This window comes from Salvia miltiorrhiza, chromosome 8 (assembly GCF_028751815.1).
Source record: "Salvia miltiorrhiza cultivar Shanhuang (shh) chromosome 8, IMPLAD_Smil_shh, whole genome shotgun sequence".
Classification (NCBI taxonomy): Eukaryota; Viridiplantae; Streptophyta; class Magnoliopsida; order Lamiales; family Lamiaceae; genus Salvia; species Salvia miltiorrhiza.
In genome coordinates this window covers 11,215,782-11,236,142 of record NC_080394.1, presented here as the reverse complement: position 1 = coordinate 11,236,142, position 20,361 = coordinate 11,215,782, and the positions used below count along the sequence as shown (strand labels likewise).

The 20,361-nt window shown below is 32.3% G+C and overlaps 1 protein-coding gene across 1 annotated transcript; it reads left to right on the top strand.

The window, feature by feature from the left end:
• The first annotated feature begins 16,433 nt into the window (after positions 1-16,433).
• LOC131000953 (probable receptor-like serine/threonine-protein kinase At4g34500) lies at positions 16,434-20,140 on the top strand. Its single transcript, XM_057927106.1, has 7 exons — positions 16,434-17,302; positions 18,422-18,526; positions 18,616-18,738; positions 19,026-19,196; positions 19,287-19,416; positions 19,491-19,700; positions 19,861-20,140. Exons 1-7 carry the CDS (start codon positions 16,758-16,760, stop codon positions 19,936-19,938), a joined length of 1,362 nt encoding a protein of 453 aa, XP_057783089.1. The 5' UTR covers positions 16,434-16,757; the 3' UTR covers positions 19,939-20,140.
• The last annotated feature ends 221 nt before the right edge of the window (positions 20,141-20,361 follow it).

Here is a 20,361-nt window from a genome sequence, read left to right as displayed (position 1 = left end):
GGGGGGATCTAGCGCACCAAAGTGGAGCCAAGGGTCCTCCTCATGTGGAAAGCTGGGGGCATGAAATCAACCTGCGGAGAGCATCCCCGCCAATGAGTATCGGTGAGTGTCCTCGCCGCAACCAAAAGACGCAGATGATAAATAATTAACCTGCTAAATCATATGAGAAGCACGAAAAGAAATAGCCCTGTGCTTACGGCTATTCCTTTCCGTCCAGAGGAACCGCATAACCAAATAAAGGATCAGGAAATAGATATGCCTCTTGTCCTCCCTGGGAAAAGCCCGCCGCCAGTGACCTAATCTACGTGCTATATCAGTGCTCGTGTTAAAAGGTATGTGCACAGAAGGGAACCAATAGTGAAAATGAAACCAAACAATCAAAGCAGCCTTACTCCACAAGAACACATGCTGACACGACTCGGACTAAGGAAAAGCACAACACAGACACATGGAGGCAAGAGAAATGCCCCGTGACTGAAGGCGATAATCAACAGGAAGATGACCAAATAATAACAGCCACGGAAAATAGAAATGGTGGGAGTAAGACAGTCACTCCAGATATCAGCAAATAAAGTCTTCCTGGGCAGCCATCTCCGGACAAGATCCCAAGCAGAGGAAGTCGAGAACTCACCATGGCTGGTCAGATCTTATCGCATCATACAAGATAAGTTGGAACCTAAAGCTTTAAGATATGTTATGTTGGGATATCCTAATGGAGTAAAATGTTATAAACTTTGGTGCACAGAACCTGGGATGAACAAGGTCATAATCAGCAAGGATGTGATCTTTGATGAGTCTCAAATGCCATATCTAGCCAAGAAAAGAGTCTCGGAGAATGGAAATCTGGAAAAGGGAAGTATAGGTGACACAATTCACGTGGAGCATTTCCACGAATATCAATCTATAATAGATAATATTGACACAAAAGTCACTGAAGGAGATTATCAGTTCTCAGAAGAAACTAATAGTAATGAGAATATACACAAAATTACATATTAGCTCGGGGCAGAGAGAGGAGGAGCATTACACCTCCACAAAGATACGTTCATGCTGACATGGTCTACTATGCTTTTAGTGTTGCTGAGGAACTTGAATACCAAGAAACTAAAACCTTTAAGAAAGCAATGAACAGTCCAGAGAGAGAATATTAGCTATTGGCTATGAAGACAGAAATGGAATCTCTTCAAAAGAATGGAACTTGGGTGTGAGTAGCAAGACATTTTAATAAGAAATTAGTCTCTTGTAAATGGATTTATAAGAGAAATGATGAAGTCATGGAAAAGAGCATATAAGATCCAAAGCTAGGTTTATGGCAAGGGGATTTACACAAAATGAAGGTATAGACTACAATGAGATTTTTTCCCCAATTGTCAAACACACTTCCAATAGAATCATGTTAGTTGTTGTTGCTCAATATAATCTAGAATAAAGGATACACATGACTCAGCCTAAAGGCTTTATGCATCCAAGCTCAAGAGATAAGATCTGCCTACTCAAGAAGTCACTGTATGACTTAAAACAGAGCTTTAGACAGTGGTGCAAGAAATTTGATGAGAATATGGCTACGATTGGATTTACAAAGTCTGACTATGACAATTGGGTAAATCTAAAGAAAAGGGATAACATTGTGTCTATTTACTTCTATATGTTGATGACATATGTTTATTGCAAGTAAGGATAAATTTGAGATTGCGAGAATTAAGGCGGACTTAAAGAGTTCTTTTGATATGAAGGATCTTGGGGAAGTCAAGAGGATTTTAGACATGGATATTTTCAGAGATAAAGTTGTCGGAAAATTATGGCTATTTCAACATGATTACATTCAAAAGGTACTCAAGAAGTTTAACATGTATGCAACAAAATTAGTATTTGTCCACTTAGCTACACATGTTAAAATATTAGATACTTACAAGCTAAAATCTTTAGTGAAAAAATAAGAAAGTGGTGAATATTCCATAATCTAATTTTGTTGGGAGTCTAATGTACACCATAGTGTGTACAAGGCCAGACATATCACATGCTATAAGTGTTACTAGCACGTATATATCTGACCCTGGCAGGAAGCATTGGGAGGTTTTGAAGAATATTCGTAGGTATTTGAAAGGAAGTCATTTGGAAGTCATCTTTGCAACATGTGGTAGCTCTTTCAACAACGGAAGCCGAATACATGACTGTTACTGAAGCAGTTAAAGAAGCTATTTGGTTAAAAGAAATGATATCTGATTTTAGAATAGACCAAGGTTATGTGAGAATAAGATGTGATAACCAAAATGCTTTATATTTGGTTAAACATCAAATTTTTCATGAGCAGTCTAAGCATATTAATATCATACTACATTTTGTTCGAGATATTATTAAAAGGGGTGATGTACATATGGCCCGACAGGCATGGATATACGTTACCTGCCATGGGGGCACGTGCCCCCACAGTTTATTTATTTATTTAAACTAATTATATGTGTATATATATAATTAAAGTATTTAATAAATAAGTAAATCTTTAAATATTCAATTCCCAATAAATATATACTTAGTTTGAAAGGGTATTTTTTGATGAATATCATAAAGAATCGTCTACGATGAGAGAGATATATGGATAATTGATAGTTTAATTGTATATATTGAAAAATAGATTTTTGATGGTTGATCATGCAATTAAATGCTTCAATCAATGAAAACGCGTAAATTTTAATTCTAACAGACTTGAATGATTATGTTGTATAATTTTTTTAAACACATTTTATATTTATAGTATGCTAATTTTTTATTGTGCCCCCTCAATAAAATTTTTTTGGATCCGTCCCTGCTAGCCGATATACTTACAAAAGCATTACCGGCCAATTAATTTCTAAGTTTGATTATTGCCTTGAGCTGATTAACGTTGTGTCTCGAATCTGAAGAGACATAATGGTCCTGTGATAAGACTAATCGGAGGTGGGGTTTTGATGATTTTGTTTTGCGCATAAATTTGCAGAGGTAAGGTGGAGATTTGTGAGTATATTACCTCAAGCAAATACATGCATGCATGATTTTGGTGAAGAAGAAGAAGGGCTGTAGTTCAAAGTTTGTTTGCAGATGGGTTTATGTGCAAATTATATTTTCTGTTATTATTTCATTTCACCTCTCTTCTTCTTCTACACCAAGATATTTTCACAGATTGTGTTGTGTGTGTAGTTTATCTTCAAGTTTCAGAGTTTGGAAAAGTGTCGAAGCTTGTTCAGTTCTTCAATAATCGTTTGAGTCTTTTATTTATTTATTTATTTTTGATATTTTACATAAATAGATAAAGATATTTAAAGATCGCGTCATGGATCGATTGAGATCATGGTGTACCAGCTTCTTTATGATGAGAGATAGTTAATAAGGTTGTAGAAAGTCATCACTTTCTTAGTTTCCTGAGTTCTTCACCCTAGTATATTCTTTTGTTTGTTTTATTTATTTTGTTTACCCACTAATAATAATTAAAAATAAAAATGAAGTATCTGCAACAATCAACAATTCAACACTAGCGCTATTTGCAAGCCCGACTGTGAGCATATGTTCAAAAATATCATCAGCCCAGTAGCAAAAAGCCCATATCTTTTCAACTAAAAAAATAGCCCATAAACTTTAGAAGCCCATATCTGTAAACTTCTCCATAATAATAATTCTATATATAGGCCGTGAACTTGGTTATAAATTGTAAAATAATAGATTTTTTTTAAAAAAAAAAAAGAATACAGGATACATGCATAAGTAATCTATAATGTATCGATGGAACTTAAATGTTTAAGAATTGAAAAAATATATAATATTTTCTGACAAGTTGAAAACTACTAATTAAGAGAAAATTCCAAGTTCAAGTTATTTTGTAAAGAAAATACTAATCGTGCTTGAACATACACTACAATTTTTTTTTATTAATGTCATGAGGCTTGATAGCTACTATTCGTGTCATAAAGATTACTAACATTTAAAAGTGTAATTATTAGTGATTAACCATATCATCAAATATCACTCATTTTTATGACACATATAATAGCTACCAAGCTTCATGTTACGATTGAAAAAATAAAATAAAAATTGCAATGATATATTTTTGAATTTCAAGGTTAAAATTGTCAGTGGAATCCTTCCATGAAATAGACGAGTCAAAATATCGAATACTAGTATATGTTATAGAAATACCTACCTAATAGTGCTATTATATAAACATTTTATCTCCACTTTCCGTCGAATTTATTTTTATTTTATCAATTGATAGTTAATATTTTATTTTATCAATTGATAGTTAATATTTAATTTTATTGTGTTACTAAGTGTTAATACATTGCATTTATATTCGACATGATCACCATGACAAAGTACCAAAGTCTTCACGTAAATTTCATCTTATATACCCAACAAATTGTAGGAATTAGACAAATTATTAATCAAATAATGAATAACGAAGGATCATTTTTTGGAAATTATTTGCAGTTCATAGGTCCGTTTGGCATAAAAAGCATTGACGTGTTTTAAATTTGCTAATTTTGTGTAAGGTTACAACGAACGTAGTATATCACACTTAAAATTTGGAATTTGAAAAATTTAGAATTTAAGACCTCAACCTTATATTTGGACCTTATTTGCTAATATTAATACATATAATATCTTCGGTCCTTTCTGTTTATGTTTAGGGTTTCTTTATACATTCTACGTCCCAACTTTTATTATCCATATTTCCTTTTTTGGATGTTCCACAATTTTGTATCTATTTTTATTTTTAGTAAAAGTAGGTGAGATTCTTATTCTATTCTAATTATTTTAACACTCACATAAAAAATTATATTCTTATTCCACTCACAGTATATCTAATCATTTTATTAAAATTCATGTCATTCTTAATTAGGAGTACTAAAATTTGAGACCTACTTATAATATATTTTGAGATGTTTGGGGATTTTAAATAAGTAAAACCTCTATTCATTTTCTGACAAGTTGACTGTTTGAAAAAATTCCAAGTCCAAATTCAATTTTTTTAATTGATCTCGTGCTTATAAACAACAATTTATTTCAATAGGAAAGTGGGAAAGCATTTTCAAGTGCAATAAATAAATGGTCAATTTCCTGCCAAAATATTAAATACAGTACTATGTAGATTTTGAATTGAAGCGATAAATTCGAAAGAGCACTGGTGCTATTTGGAGTATTTAAGAAAAACGGTCAAAAAAATTATTTAAAATTTTTAATTAAAAAATTATGATTTAATTAATTTTACTGTTTTGTTCCCATTAGAGCTATCTTTGTAAAAAAAATTACTTAAAAAAAAATCACATTTTTATTGTTTTCGTACATAAATAATAAATTAAGTATAATGTAGACAAAATAATAAAACCTACTAAATTATTTTTATTTTGATTCAAATATTTTAAATAAATCAATTTTATATATTTGATCATTTTTTATCTAAATATATTTTGTCTTACTAGCATTAATTCAAAATTCCAATCTTATAAAACGGGTCGGGCGTGACCCACGAGGAAAGAAACCCGCGTTACGCGGACCCACCCTTTATTAATGAGAACATTAATTTCATAAATCGAATATCATGGGTTTCACCATTAAGCATGTCAATTTACTTATTTCCCCCCCAATTTCACTGAAATTTCAACAATACCCTGACTGTAAATTTGTTTGAGGGTATAAGTACAACTAAATAACTATATTAAATTTCTATATTAATTTTTTTATAAATTACACAAGTAATAAAGAAAAGACCGTACGACAGTGGACTCGAACTTAAGACCTCAGACCTTGGGCATTAACCACCTACCGTTATATCAACACACGCACACAATTTTTGCATTAATTTAAGTGTGCGTGTGTTAGCCTAACGATGAGTGGTTAATACCCAAAGCCTGAGGTCCTGGGTCTAAGTCCTCTGTCGTGCGGTCTTTAAATTTTTTTATTTACTTCAATATATATATATATTAAAAGAAATCTTCCATTCTTCGTAAAACGTTTTAAGAATGTTACATGTTATTTTAAGACATTTTATTTGAATGCTTGAGTTTGTAACATGTTAATATTGACAAAATCATAGGTGTTTTAAATTAAGTGTTAAATTAATTCTTCTAAAGAAAAAAGTTTATGGCACTCTTGCTCTTTTAGAAAGATAAATTGTAAAGATTTTATTCAACAAATTTTGTTTAGGGAGTAAACTAACGGGTTTTTTTTTTTTCCCTTCTTCTTTCTCTCTCTCAAAGATTATCAAACACTTTGAAGCTTTACAACATTTTATTATTTCCCTAAAAAAATTAAAACATCTCACAAATTACTTTAAAGAGTACTTTTGTTGGGATATTAAGCCGTGTCGCTTTGGAAAAAGTCAGGAAGCTGCTAAAAAACGTTACTCGCATTACTGTGAATTATATGAACAGCCTAAATAAATTGTGAATTTTATGAAATTAGGTGATTTTTTAAGAATATTGCATAAGAGTAAAAGTAAAGTTTACTTCGTTTTGGATATTAAATAATTAAATGTAAATGAATTGAGTAAAGTTTTTTTTTTTTCAATGAATTGAGTAAAGTTGAATATGTTTGTAGTATCAAGTTTGTTTAACCGACTTTAAGGAATTAATGTATTTTTTTTAGGGAATTTAATGTATTTTCTTAATAAATGCATTTGGCGATTGACATGATAAAAGGGTCTTGTTCTCGAAGACTCTTTATAATTTGATCATTATAATTACATTCCATTACTTATTCTGAAAACAGATTAGATGTATTAATTGACAAATTCTATTTTAATTTGTACTAAGATTCGGTCTTACGTCAATTTTATATATTTCATTCCTTTCAGTTTTCACCAACTATTTCTTGGAGCTCCAATCGATATATATTCTTAAATATTATATATATATATATATAAATATATATATTTGGTTAGGTTCATTTAAGAAATTTATTTTGATTTAATTTTTTTTGTGAGAAATGAAAAAAATGAACACATCAGTAAATTCTACAAATAACCAATATAACTGATGAATATACGTATCTATTTAATATGTTGAAAATTAATTATTGATTTGTTCACACCTTATTAATTTCGCAAAAATTAGTACTCCTTTGGTCCACGATAAGTATGATTTTTTGCTATTTTCGTTCGTCCATAATAAGTGACATTTATACTTTTACTCACAATCACACTCAATATTTACAAAAATTCTATCTCACAACTAATATTTATTAATTACCTAACAATTGAACTTTGGTAGGACCATTTCTCCACTTTTTACAATCTTTCAATATTTTCTTAAAATTCGTGCCCTTCCATCCACACCATATTTATCATGGACAGAGGGAGTATTTACTTTTTCTCAACAGATCATTTCTCTAAAAGCCATGCAAATCTATCACCATCGAAGGATAGAAACGATACTTTACATTAATATGGATAAATTAATTTAGCATATATTTATTATAAGGATGGATATGTTTTATAGATAAATAAGTTATGAAAGTGGGTATTTCACCCTATTCACACCGTATGTATACATAAATTAACTTGTTCCAATTTTCATTGAAAACTATGTACAATAGTTATTAAAATACGATTTTATTGAAGAACCAAAAAAATGAAAAAAACAACTTAAGAGAACCTTTGACAGCACAACGAAGCTGACTAAGGGTCGAGCCTCATTAAAATCTCTTTAAAAAAATTCAGCGGGAAAAAATCTTAAAGGGGAAAAAGAATACTCGTCTAAAACGAACAAGGAACAACGAAAAACCGTAACAGACCAAAATCATAAAAGCGTGAAAAAATTTCAGGAATTCCGACCTAATCATCGCCCCCAAGCTACCCCAGACACCAAAATGGCAAGAAAATCAAAAATCAAAGACAAACAAACCAAAAGAGACGACACAAAACACAAAGCTGAAACACGAAAAAAACAAGAAAAGAAACGCTCAAAATGATAAACATCAAACGAGAGGGCGCATCTATACACCAGTCAAGTGTTACATAAAAATTTACAATAACAATATGGAGTAGTATACTATACTCTAGGACTAGTAGCACGTATGATACATTGTCAATAATATTCGTTATATAAGCAATCTATTTTTTACCGAACATTCCAATTTCCAAATAGAAACATATTTTGATTTTGGTAAAAGAGAAAAGAATAATAGAAAACAAAAGAAAACAATTAATTAATCCATTTTATTTATTTATTTATACCTTGTTTGCTAGTAAGGAGTATAGGCTAGCTAGCTAGCTAGTTCACATAGTAACCGTGTAGATTATCTAGAAAATACGTTTGCTAGCTATCAGTGACTAAAGTCTAAAGTTATAGTAACACAATTATTTAGGACTGTACCTCTAAAAAAAAATTATTTAGGACTGTACAAAATACGTTTCCTCCTCTCTCTCTCTCTTTTAATTATTGGATAAATAATTTTAAAAATGGTGTCACCATGGATTCAAACTTGAGACCTTAATTTGGTCTCAAATATTAAATGATATACCACTAAATCAATACATAAATTTTATATTTAAAAAACAGCGTGATGCAAATCCAAATTCGAGACATCTATCTTTAAACATTAACCACACTTGATTAGGGATGGCAGTGGATCTTGGATCCGGTCCAGATCCGTGGATCCAGATCCGTTTTTACGGATCTGGATCTCAATTTTTTGGACCCGACGGATCTGGATCTCAGTTTTGAAAACGGATCTGGATCTGGATCTTGAAATTTTAGATCCGGATCCGGCCCAGATCCGACCCGTGGATCCGTTTTATTCTATATATATTTTTATATTTTATATTTAGTTTACTAATAATATTATCTAAATTAAAAATAATAAATAAATTATATTCAAAAGAATAAAAACTAAAAGTAATTAGATAAAAGTATTTTGTGTTATATTTTTCATGATGGAAATTAGATGTTGTTGATTTTGTGAAATTTTTTAAATTTAATTTAAAAATAGTAGATCCATGGATCTGGACCCGTGGACCCGCGGATCTGACGGATCTGGATCTGGATCCAAAATTTTCAGATCCACGGATCTGGATCTGGATCTGAATTTGGATCTGGTATATGAAAACGGATCTGAATCTGGTATTGGCCAGACCCGGTCCAGATCCGGCCCGTTGCCATCCCTACACTTGATCACAACTCGAAACAAAAACTAAAGTAAAATTAAACTCGAAAGTAAACTAGAACGAAAATCTTGAAAACTTAAAAAATAATGAAAACTGGAAAAGTCTAAGTCTTTGGTTGCCTTGCGGAAGGATGATTCTCCAAGGTGGAACGAAAGATTAGGGCAAAGGATTGATTATTACAATGAATAATAAGACCCTATTTATAGACTTCATTCCAATCTTAATTGCCATCAAACTCGGCCTTGCAAAACTGAACTCTTAAAGATAAGCATCGTGAAATCAAAGGAAAGTCCAGCTAGCAGTGTGCTCTGCAAGTAAAGCGGTAGCTCTGGCGATGTAGGCAGAGCTGGAAGTCAGCTCTGGAATTGTGTTCACTCTGGTGGCCATGGCAGAGCTGGAAGTCAGCTCTAGATAGTTCAGCTCTGGCGAGTCGTCCCAGCTCTGGCGAGACATGGCAGAGCTGGAAATATGCTCATTGTTAGTTCTCTTTTATTGTACACAAATTCTCTTGTGCGGATGTCCTACGGCTCAAACTATTCAAATTAAATACTCTAACAAGACATTTTTATAAGTATCTTAATAAAGTATCTAATAAAATACTCAAGTGTTCTATTAATGCATGTGAGTGATTCGCACCATACAAATATTCGTAAATAAGACTTACACTTTTAATTACAATTTGATGTTAATTATTGGGTAACAAGAATATTTTAATGGAGTGTTTACTTTGCATAATTGAGTATTTTTATTCTAAATATTAAGATTTCTTCAATCTTATATTTTTAATGGGGTATAAGTTAATCAAAATTAATTTAAATGATTGAAATAATGACAACTTGACAGCTGTTTGTTTCTCTCAGAAAGAAAAAAAAATGTTGCATTTATGATTCAGTTATTTCAAGTACTCCATACAGTTTTGAATTTACCAGTGGTATTTATGAGATCACATGCGCTTGTAAGTTTCCACAAGATTGGCCCCCCCTCTCCTCACATTATTTTCACTCGATCATTCCCATATTTTATACTAGTAATATTTTCACTCGTTTGCAACTTTGCATATTTTATCACGAGTATTGTAGTTTAGTATTCATTCGTTTAATATAAATTAATTTTAACGACGCACCCACAACATTATAAATATAAATTACTATTCCCTCCGTTCCATTAGGCTTGTCCCAATATTTTCTTTTGGGCACAATTATTAAGGAGAGCATAATTAGTGTAGTAAAAGTGTGGGGCCATATTGTTATTGTTTGTAGTGTAAAATTATTATCAAATGTAGAAACAAGACAATATCAATGGAACAACCCAAAAAGGAAAACACGACAAGATCAATGGAACGGAGGGAGTATAAAATAAGCAATTTGTTGCAATTGCTTGTCTTTGTTTTTTTAACGAACTCTATATACAAGTACATTTTTTTTAATACTATAAATTAACAATTTAACAAAACAAAATAATGTGCTACGGTAAATTCGAACTCAAAACTTTAGATTTTAGGTATTAAGTACTCTACGCTAGACCAACACATGCACACAAATCTAAGGTCCCGTGGCATTTTCGTAGTTTGACATGGATTAGTTTCAGAATGGTCTTACAAATGTGATAAAAAGTTATGGTTAACTTTAAATTAATCAACTATACGAGTTGTCCTAATTTACTTTTTTATGATGAGGATAACCTACAACCACTATTCAATATCGTGCGCATTACATAAAATTTATTTGAGTGCAATACGATCTGTAAATCACATATGAGAATGGATTAGTCTCAAAGTGTTCTTTTTTTTTTTTTTTTTTTTTTTTTTTTTTTTTGATCGGTCAAAGTCATGTTAGATGTTAGTAGTTAGTTCCCCATCCACTCCAAGAACCACCTTATCTCTCCATTCACCAAACTCCACCTTATATCTCCAATCACCAATTCGTTCCCAAGAGGGATCGAACCCGGGTCACTTCACTTAAGTGAGGACCCGGTGGCCAGTGGGCTAAGCCCCCTGGTTTAGTCTCAAAGTGTTCTAACAAGTGAGAAGTTAATTATGAGTATTTAGATCAACTATTATAGTTGTCTTAATTGAACCTTATACTTTTTGACTTGTAAAGTATTGATGGGATTCAAATTTGAAATCATTCTTGATCATAAGAATACTCACACATCAACAAGAGGGCATGCATATCAAAACTTGCTTAACATATATAGATATGTTGAGTTAGAGTGGTTGAGTTATTGGTGTTGTTAAGTGAAAATTGTCAAAGTTGGTAGTATTTTTGTGTCATTTATGTCGTTTATTTCGATCCTTTTGCCTAACTTGGAACTTAGTGAACATAAGAGTAAGAGTAACCTTACATTTTTGGTTTTATCATCAAGGGAAAACGTTAACATTTTTGTTATTGGTTTTGATTGATGGATAATTCCTTTAATAATTTTCATGCTTATGCATACATTATTTGAATAATGAATGAACCATTTTAGATATATTTATCTAGTAGGGCTTGCAAATTAGAGGAACAAATTTATAATTGTGTCACGACATTTGGGGGTTGTATACATATATATTTATTGACACAACTAGAGAAGCCTAATCTTCGAAACGTTGATTCCGTAAGAGAACGGCAAAAACTTAGATGAAATAGCAGAAATAGTTCACCTCTAAAAACATCAAACTCTAAAGCCTTATATAGTAGGCAAAATCAACCAAAAAGTAACTATATAAACCAACAAAAGAGGTGAGCTAGTAGAATTGCCAAAGGAAATAACGTAAAGAAGCAAACAATTTTAATTTCCCCGGCCCTGCCAATATAATCCCCATCACATATGATTATATTGTACTACCAATATTCACGGTTCATTTAATTTTGACTCATTTAACATTACAATATAACTCATTAAATACTTAATTTGAAAACTGTAAATTGGTTTAATATATAAAATGCCAACTCTGAAAATCAAATAAATAATCATTTTGACAAATCCACTAAACTCACTTCACAAAACATAAATATTCTTTTTCACTCGTGTCCGGCCATTTAATTAAACTCACATGATTGTGTTATTTCTATTAATAACGAAAAACCTACTAGTGAATCTGACAATAATTCAGTCACACTCATAATTAATTGAAAAAGAGAGCATTACATTAATTTGTTGTTGATAGATATGTTAATGGGGGTCATGAAATGGACGTGTGCATGGATACAACTAGTCATACTACTTGATATGTTTTTAAATTTCAACGCATTTTTGCGTGTTTTGGAACATACTTTTACTTGTGCGTTACTTCCACTCCAATAATTTTTCTTTTTATTTCGTTTGTTTCGATATGATAAACGACCATATCTTTTTCTTCATTAATTACCCCCTCTCTCTCTCGTTTACTTTACATTAGTAGCCTTAGATAAAAATGATAAGATTAATCCTTTATTTATCTTGATGAATTTAAATTTTAAGATATTACAAGATCCTTAATTATTATAGTGTATATAATTTTTTTAAATTTTATTTTTTATAAATAAAAATTAAGTATAATTCATAATATTATTAATAAATTTCATTTCTATAAAATATTATTAAAATAACATATATAAATGTGGAATACGGTGGCATACATAAAATTATGGACAATAGACAACTTAATTTGAAATTTAAATTGGGAAAGAAAAGGGGTACTGATATGATGATATTAATTATTTCATTAAATTATTCTCTGCAAATATTTTAGTTACACGATCGATGTGAGTTCGTGTAGGGTGATATCAATTCCTATTAATGCATGAACTTTTAAGAAAAAAAAATCGTCCAATTTTCTACATGACATCTAATTAAGGCAATGTTTTATAAGGGTGTGTTTATTTGATTGAAAATAAGAGAAAATGTATATTTTCATCTATTTTCTATTATTTTCACATGTTTATTATGATAGAATTTTTTTTTCCGAACAGGGGTAAAATTTTTTCTCGAACAACTCATTTTCTCTCCAATGTTGAATAATATTATCCTAAGGTAGGGATGTGAAAATATTTTTTAATATTTTCTCATCTTTTTATCTATAGTAAACATATGATAAAAAAAATAAAAAAAATATTTTGTCATCTTTTCTTATCTATTATTTTTCAATTAAAATTTTATAATCAAAATAAAGGCACTCTAAGAAGGGATACACGGCATTTACGCAGGTAGTCAAGTATTTTAAGTCGATATAAAACACATCATCAAAATTTTACACACCTTTCGTCTCCGTAGCAGAGCCATATGAATACATCTACTAAACATTTTCTTTTTGTTTTTACTTTATACTTTTACAAACTCGTAAAATAGCTGGCTTTAATTTTGGGTGAATCATAAAATTACCTATCATAAAATCAAATTGAATGATAATTGACTTTTTGAAATTTTGAATTCGCAATAAATAAAAAAAAAAAACCCCAAATTTTATCCGATTCTTTTCAGCTTATGCTTTGTCCAGTCCCTAGCAACATCCAAGCGGTGAATCTCACCGATATAAAAAGATAAGTTTAGAGTTTAATCATCGTCTCCATTCTTCCAATTCAAAAAAAAAAAAATGAACATATAAATATGTATTAATTAAAATTAATCTAATGCACGTGCACCTACACATTAAATAATAAAATAATGAAAATGAAGGAGTATTTGTTTTTGCTATTTCAAAAAAATATTTTTCATTTTGTCTCTATAAAATATATACAATAACTGTGATTCTTTGTTTATTACTAAAAAACTGTGATTTTTGTAGAAGGCTGTGCTTCTGACAAGTGACAAATATATTAATGAGACAACATGGCTTATTTATGATTTTTTATGTTTTACTTTGACAAAAGACCGATAGGGATTGGGGAAATACCTCTCTCTCTCTCTCTTTCTCTCTCTCTATATATATAGGGTGTGGTTCTAGAGAGAACTACATTATTTGTGAGAACGTGAAAACCATCAAATCTAATGCATTCACTGTAAAAATTAATGCATTCGCTGTTAAAATTAATGCACTCAAAAAAATAAAAAAAATTGCTCACTTCAAGATTCGAACTCAGGATCTGCATTCATCCAACAAGATGATACATCCACCGTAGATCTTGATAATCGAATGGCTGAAAATGGTTCTCCGTTCTTTTTTTTATTTATGGTTCTTTCTTGAACCTCTCCCTATATATATATATATATATATATATATATATATATATAATACTTCTTAACATATAAAATTCGAATAGTTAAAATGTATAAATTTTATGTAAAATACCTATGAATTCGCTGTGTAAATATATGAATTGCGAAAAATAAAAATTTTGTTACCTATAGGATTCGAACTCAGATGAATCAAACGTAGATCTTGATGATTTAAGGGCTGAAAATGGTTTCTATTTTATATTTTAAAAAGTGTTTTTATTTTAGCCCACTCAGCGCTTCAATGAGATCCCCTATATATGGTGAGATGTTAGATTAATTTGTGGGTGTTGATTTCATGTATCCTATAGCTGATATTTACCTAAAGGGCGAATTTTTTTACCATGGCTCGAATCCTGGAGGGAGCGAAAATTTTACTAATTTTTTTAATATCGTTATTCGTCAGTATATACTATCTTGTTCAACACTATATAATTCCTTATTCATTGTACTCATGATCTCACGAAAAATAGCTATTTCACTGGAGTGCACCCATATATATATATATATATATATATATATATATATATATATATATATATATATAGGGTAGGGTTAATATAAAAACCCCTCTTAAGATGAAAACTAGGAACCAATTTAAAGTCATTGATTTAAATAAAATAGATGGCTGAGATTAAACTACAGATGCACAATTTCGATTGCATAGATGCACAGTTTCAATTGCATAGATGCACAATTTCGATTTGCTTGAGTATTTTGCATTGTTGGTTTTAATTGCATAAATTGCATATTTTTTAAGTGCACAGTAAAATATAATAGATGCACAGTTTATTTTGTTGACTAAATCCTAATCATTAGATCTAATATTTAAAAGGTCAAGATTAGGTTCCTAGTTCTCATTTTAACAGAGATTTTTATTAGAACCTCTTCCTATATATATATATATATATATATATGTTTCTCTTTTTCTTTTTCTTTTTTGTATAACTAATTTCCCTTCGTACGATGCATGAAGGATATTATTTTTAGAAAAAAGATTAAATAAAATACTTCATCCATTCATAATAAGTGATGTATGAATGAGAGGATACTGATTCTAAAAAAATATTGAGAGACGTGTATCAAGCGGAGAAAGAGTCTCATTAAATTAATTTGTTAGATAATTAATAAATGAAATATAAGATGATTTTTTTATAAATATTATATGTAAATAAAATAAAATATAATGATATATATCTTAAAATAAAAAGATCACACTTGTTATAAATGAACAAAAATAATAAAAAATCACACTTATTATAAACGGATTTATTTGAGTGTGAAAATGCAGCGTAGTCATCCCTTTATTTAGTCTACCAGTGCAACATAGGCTCCACATCCACATACACGCCCACACTCACACCCACACCCACACCCACAACAGGTGCACATTGCGGTTTTGTCCATTTCAAAACTTTTATTGATGCATCATGTCATTCAACTGTCGTTCAAGTTTGGTGTGATAAGTGAAAAAATAAAAATAAAAAAAATAATAATAAAAAGTTGTTATATAAAATTGAATTAAATTATGTGCGTGCGTTTGCTTAGTATTAGAGTGATTAATGATTAGAATAAAAAATCTGAAACTCGAGTCGAGTTCATCGTGATATGCTCCTTAAATTTAATTGTTAAATTATCAAATAATAATAAAATGCTTGAGTTAAATTATTGTTGTTAGTGTTATACAAGTCAACAATAATTAAATCAATTTTTTATGGATTCTAAGAGCACATATGGCGCGTGGTACGTAATAAGATGACAAAAACCAAATTATTGAGAAATGCTTATTTCTTAGAGTAATCTTCTCAAATGCTGTGTTTTTGTCTGCTATCACGTTCATCAATGATACGAAAATATCTACAATTCATTCTGTTGGATCGAATATGCGTGAAATTTGTACTCATCATCACCAATCTTATTTTAAAATAAAATCCTCCTTATCTTGTTGAATTTTTGCAATGAAAGGTTTATTGAAGTGTGATTTTTGATCCCTCTGAAAGAAGTTGTAGTTTTGAGAGTTTTATAGGATTCCGACAAAAATACGAATTGAATTAACAATTTTTGTAATTTTTAAGATAAAAACAAAAATGAAACGTTCAACAAATAGAATTAGTCAGTGTAGCTTAGCTTTATTACAAAATGATGTTTGGTTGTGGACAATTGGCACGGGTAAGCTTAACGGCTCCGTTTGGTTTCCCCAAATTACCCCTTTCTTTCTCTTCAATTCTCGTAACTCACACTTTTAGTTGGTATTGCCATTGCCATTGCCATTGCCCACTCCTTCCAACCAGCTGTGAGCTAACCTCCTCAACAATGGCTACCACCTTTTCTATTTCCCACTCCATTCCTCCAACCACATTTTTCTACTTTTCATCTTAAATTCTACTCCATTCATACATGCCTCTCACCCAACCCCTCGCACACCAATCGCCCCATCTCGCCCGAGAAAATGGACGATTCCGGTAGCTCCGCCGGCGCCCGAATTTTCACCCAGAAAACCCCGATTCTCGGACAGAGGCTCTTCATCGTCATCATCGCCACCGTCGTGCTCGTGCTCGCTGCTTTCGTCCTGATTCTCCTGTTCCTCCGCAATCGGAGCTCGAAGCGGCGCCGCATTGGCGTCAACCAGAGCTCCGGACTTCTGCCGCTGGTTTGTAGTAAGACCGGCGATGACAGGGGGGTGGATCAGAGACAGGTGAAGTGTGAGACGAACAAGGTGTTTGTCATCGGGTGCGTTTCGCAGGGCTTGGATGCGGAGTCGGAGAGCAAGGAGTCGAGCACGACGCAGAGCGAGGCCTCGTCGGCAGTGTCGGCGTCGACCGACGGTTTGGGGAGCTTTGGGTGGGGGCGGTGGTATAGCATGAGAGAGCTGCAGATTGCGACGAATCAGTTTTCGAGTCAGAATGTGATTGGAGAAGGTGGTTATGGCATTGTTTATCGTGGGGTTTTGCAGGATGGCTCCGTGATTGCAGTGAAAAATCTTCTAAACAACAAGTAAGTACCTCGTTATGTGAGGTAGCTCATATCAAGCTCGGAATAGTGGTTTAAAGCACTTTGAGAATTAGGGTGTATATTTAAGGATTCAACGTACATGTTTGTATGTTTATGTATTTCATTTCAGTATTTAAGTTTGATTAGGGTTCTTGTCTCAGATTGCTTGTCAGAAATTATGGTTTTGAATTGCTAATCTTGTTTTGAATGGACTTGTTATGATTTTGAATTGCAAATCTTGTTGGGAGTGTGATATTGTACGTGTTTCAGTGGGGAATTCGTTGATGGAATCAAATGTTCGATCTAGATTGCTTTGAGGGTGAATTGAATAATTTTGTCCTTGCGGACTAGGAATTAAAAGAAAAGAAAACAAAGTAAACGGTAGCTTTTATTTCTTTAGTTCTACCTCTTCTATAGGGGGCAAGCTTTTAGATTAATCCTTTTTTTTTTTCCTTTAATTAATTTCATTCAGCCCTTTAATTATCATTGTGCTGCTTTATCTTATCTTGATTAACTTTTTCTTTTTTGCTTTCTCAGTTTAGATACCATTCGTTGTATTTTATATCCCTTTTCTTTTGCTGTCTTTTTTGTGCTAATCGGTTGAGTGCTGTTTATTGGCATAATGGAAATCAGGTAGATTATGTTTGAAATTTTGGAGGTACAGAGGATCCTAGTTCAAGTGGATATTATCATCTTTAATCACTTTTATCCGCATAGTCGAATTTCTACTGGAAATGTCAGATGTTAAGACTCATGACACCATTATTTGCCGAGGTCTTATGCACCCTCTTGGCAACATGGATATGAACATCGCGTCCAGATCATGCAATTTTAGTTAGGGTCTAATGGGTGCGGATCGACAGCCACAAGCCCATGTCTCAAATATGTGGCATATTATTAGGATGTCCATCCCTTTCCTATCTGTTTGAGCTAGGATGAAGATTCTCACAATCACTTTAATTGATCACTGATCTTAACTACGGGTGCAAAATATGATATTGGATCCAAGGGTACCACTGCCACATTTATCTTCATTCTAATCTTTAATGGTTGATATTCTTTCATCAGTCTTCTTGAAGCATGCCATAGTAAACAACTTCAACACGTTCTTTTTCTCAACAGGGGTCAGGCAGAGAAGGAGTTTAAGGTGGAGGTTGAAGCTATTGGGAAAGTAAAACACAAGAACCTTGTGAGTCTCTTAGGTTATTGTGCAGAAGGAGCTCAAAGGTACCTATCTCCTTTTCATTTGATTTCTTTCTGTTAATATAGAATGAGTTGTTTCTTCACTTATAGCTGATCATTTTTGGTCAAATCAGGTTGCTGGTCTATGAGTACATTGACAATGGCAATTTGGAGCAGTGGTTACATGGCAATGTGGGGCCAGTCAGTCCTTTGACTTGGGAGATCCGGATGAAAATTGCCATTGGGACAGCCAGAGGGTGAGGCGTTATCCCAATTTCATACTAGAACGTTGATATGCTTCACCTGAGTGATTGATTGGCGTTCTGTTTCTCATTGTCATGTATCCTCCTATTTCTTTTATCATTTCCTTTTGGGGTTGCGGCGTGTAAATTTTCTTGCGCGTGTCTACAACTTTGCTGATGTATTCATTGTGACAAGAAAATGATTATCTATGCTTTGACAGTTCTTTGGAGCATCGCATGAGTTACAGATGCTCGGTTATTTCTTTATGCACTTACTATTGAATTTCTGAATGTTGTTTCAGACTAGCATACTTGCATGAAGGATTAGAACCCAAAGTTGTCCATCGTGATGTGAAATCCAGCAACATTCTTCTAGACAGGAAATGGAACCCGAAAGTATCAGACTTTGGACTTGCCAAGTTATTGGGACCTGAGAAAAGTTACGTGACTACACGAGTGATGGGAACATTCGGGTTTGTTCTATTCTGACCTTAGTCTTTTCATTCTCCTCTAAGCAGAGGACTGGAAAGAGGAGACAGGTAATGTTTATTTACTTATTGCAGATATGTGTCCCCTGACTATGCAAGTACTGGTATGCTCAATGAGGGGAACGACGTATACAGCTTTGGAGTTCTACTCATGGAAATAATAACGGGCAGGAGCCCAGTAGACTATTCCAAACCACCAGGAGAGGTGAAGAAAATCCATCTTTGAACTCGTTTTACTTGCTGAGAAAGTAGGAACAGATTCTAACTCTCAAATTGCAGATGAACTTGGTAGATTGGTTCAAAGGAATGGTAGCAAGTCGGCGTAGTGAAGAGGTTACAGACCCACTGATGGATGTTCGTCCTCCCCCAAGAACTCTCAAGAGAATACTACTGCTTTGCCTCCGATGTATAGACTTGGATGCCAACAAACGTCCTAAGATGGGTCAGATTGTTCACATGCTTGAGGCCGATGAATTTCCTTTCCGCGTGGTAAGTAAGCATTGCCCTATTTTAGTACAAATCTATCACTTGTTAGTGAAGTAGTTTACAAGACTTCAAACAACAAATTTTGATGCTAATTAAAGTGTTGTTTGTGTGTGTTGTGTGTTTCTCCCCAGCATTAGCTTTAGCTGATTTCGTCTCGATGCAGGAACCTCGTCCGGTTCGTGATACAGCGCCTCTGCAGCCTCAAGTATCTAGCAGCAAGAGAGCTCAATTAGCAAACTAGGAAGAAGTGATCAATGATGATGAAGGAAGACTAAGGCGAAGATGATTATTTTTGTTCACGTCTTACTGTGTATACATATTAAAGAGCAGACGATGATTGAGCTTCTTTGTAGAACAACATTTTATTCTTTCTTCACCTGGCACATACCATTTAAATGAGCTTGTAAATATATTTAGGTTTTATACATTTTTGCTTCATAATATTTCCCCTTGCTTAACTGGATTTATTCCTTTTCCTATACTTAAATACTGGTATATATTCAGGTTATTAAAGCACCATATAAAGATTAGAATTGTAGTAGCTTTTTTTTTGTGTTTGTGGAAATCTGATTTTAAATGCTCTCTTATCAAGTAGACAAGTAGTATATGTTTACTAATGAATATAAGACTTGTAAATGAAAAACACAAATTATAAATTCTAATC

What these genes read in the sequence shown, in the direction of transcription:
- LOC131000953 (XM_057927106.1), top strand. Translation starts at nt 16,758, where the DNA reads ATGGACGATTCCGGTAGCTCCGCCGGCGCCCGAATTTTCACCCAGAAA. An exon ending in AAAAATCTTCTAAACAACAA is followed by an intron (nt 17,303 to 18,421) that starts GTAAGTACCTCG and finishes TTTTCTCAACAG; the next exon opens with GGGTCAGGCAGAGAAGGAGT. An exon ending in TGTGCAGAAGGAGCTCAAAG is followed by an intron (nt 18,527 to 18,615) that starts GTACCTATCTCC and finishes TGGTCAAATCAG; the next exon opens with GTTGCTGGTCTATGAGTACA.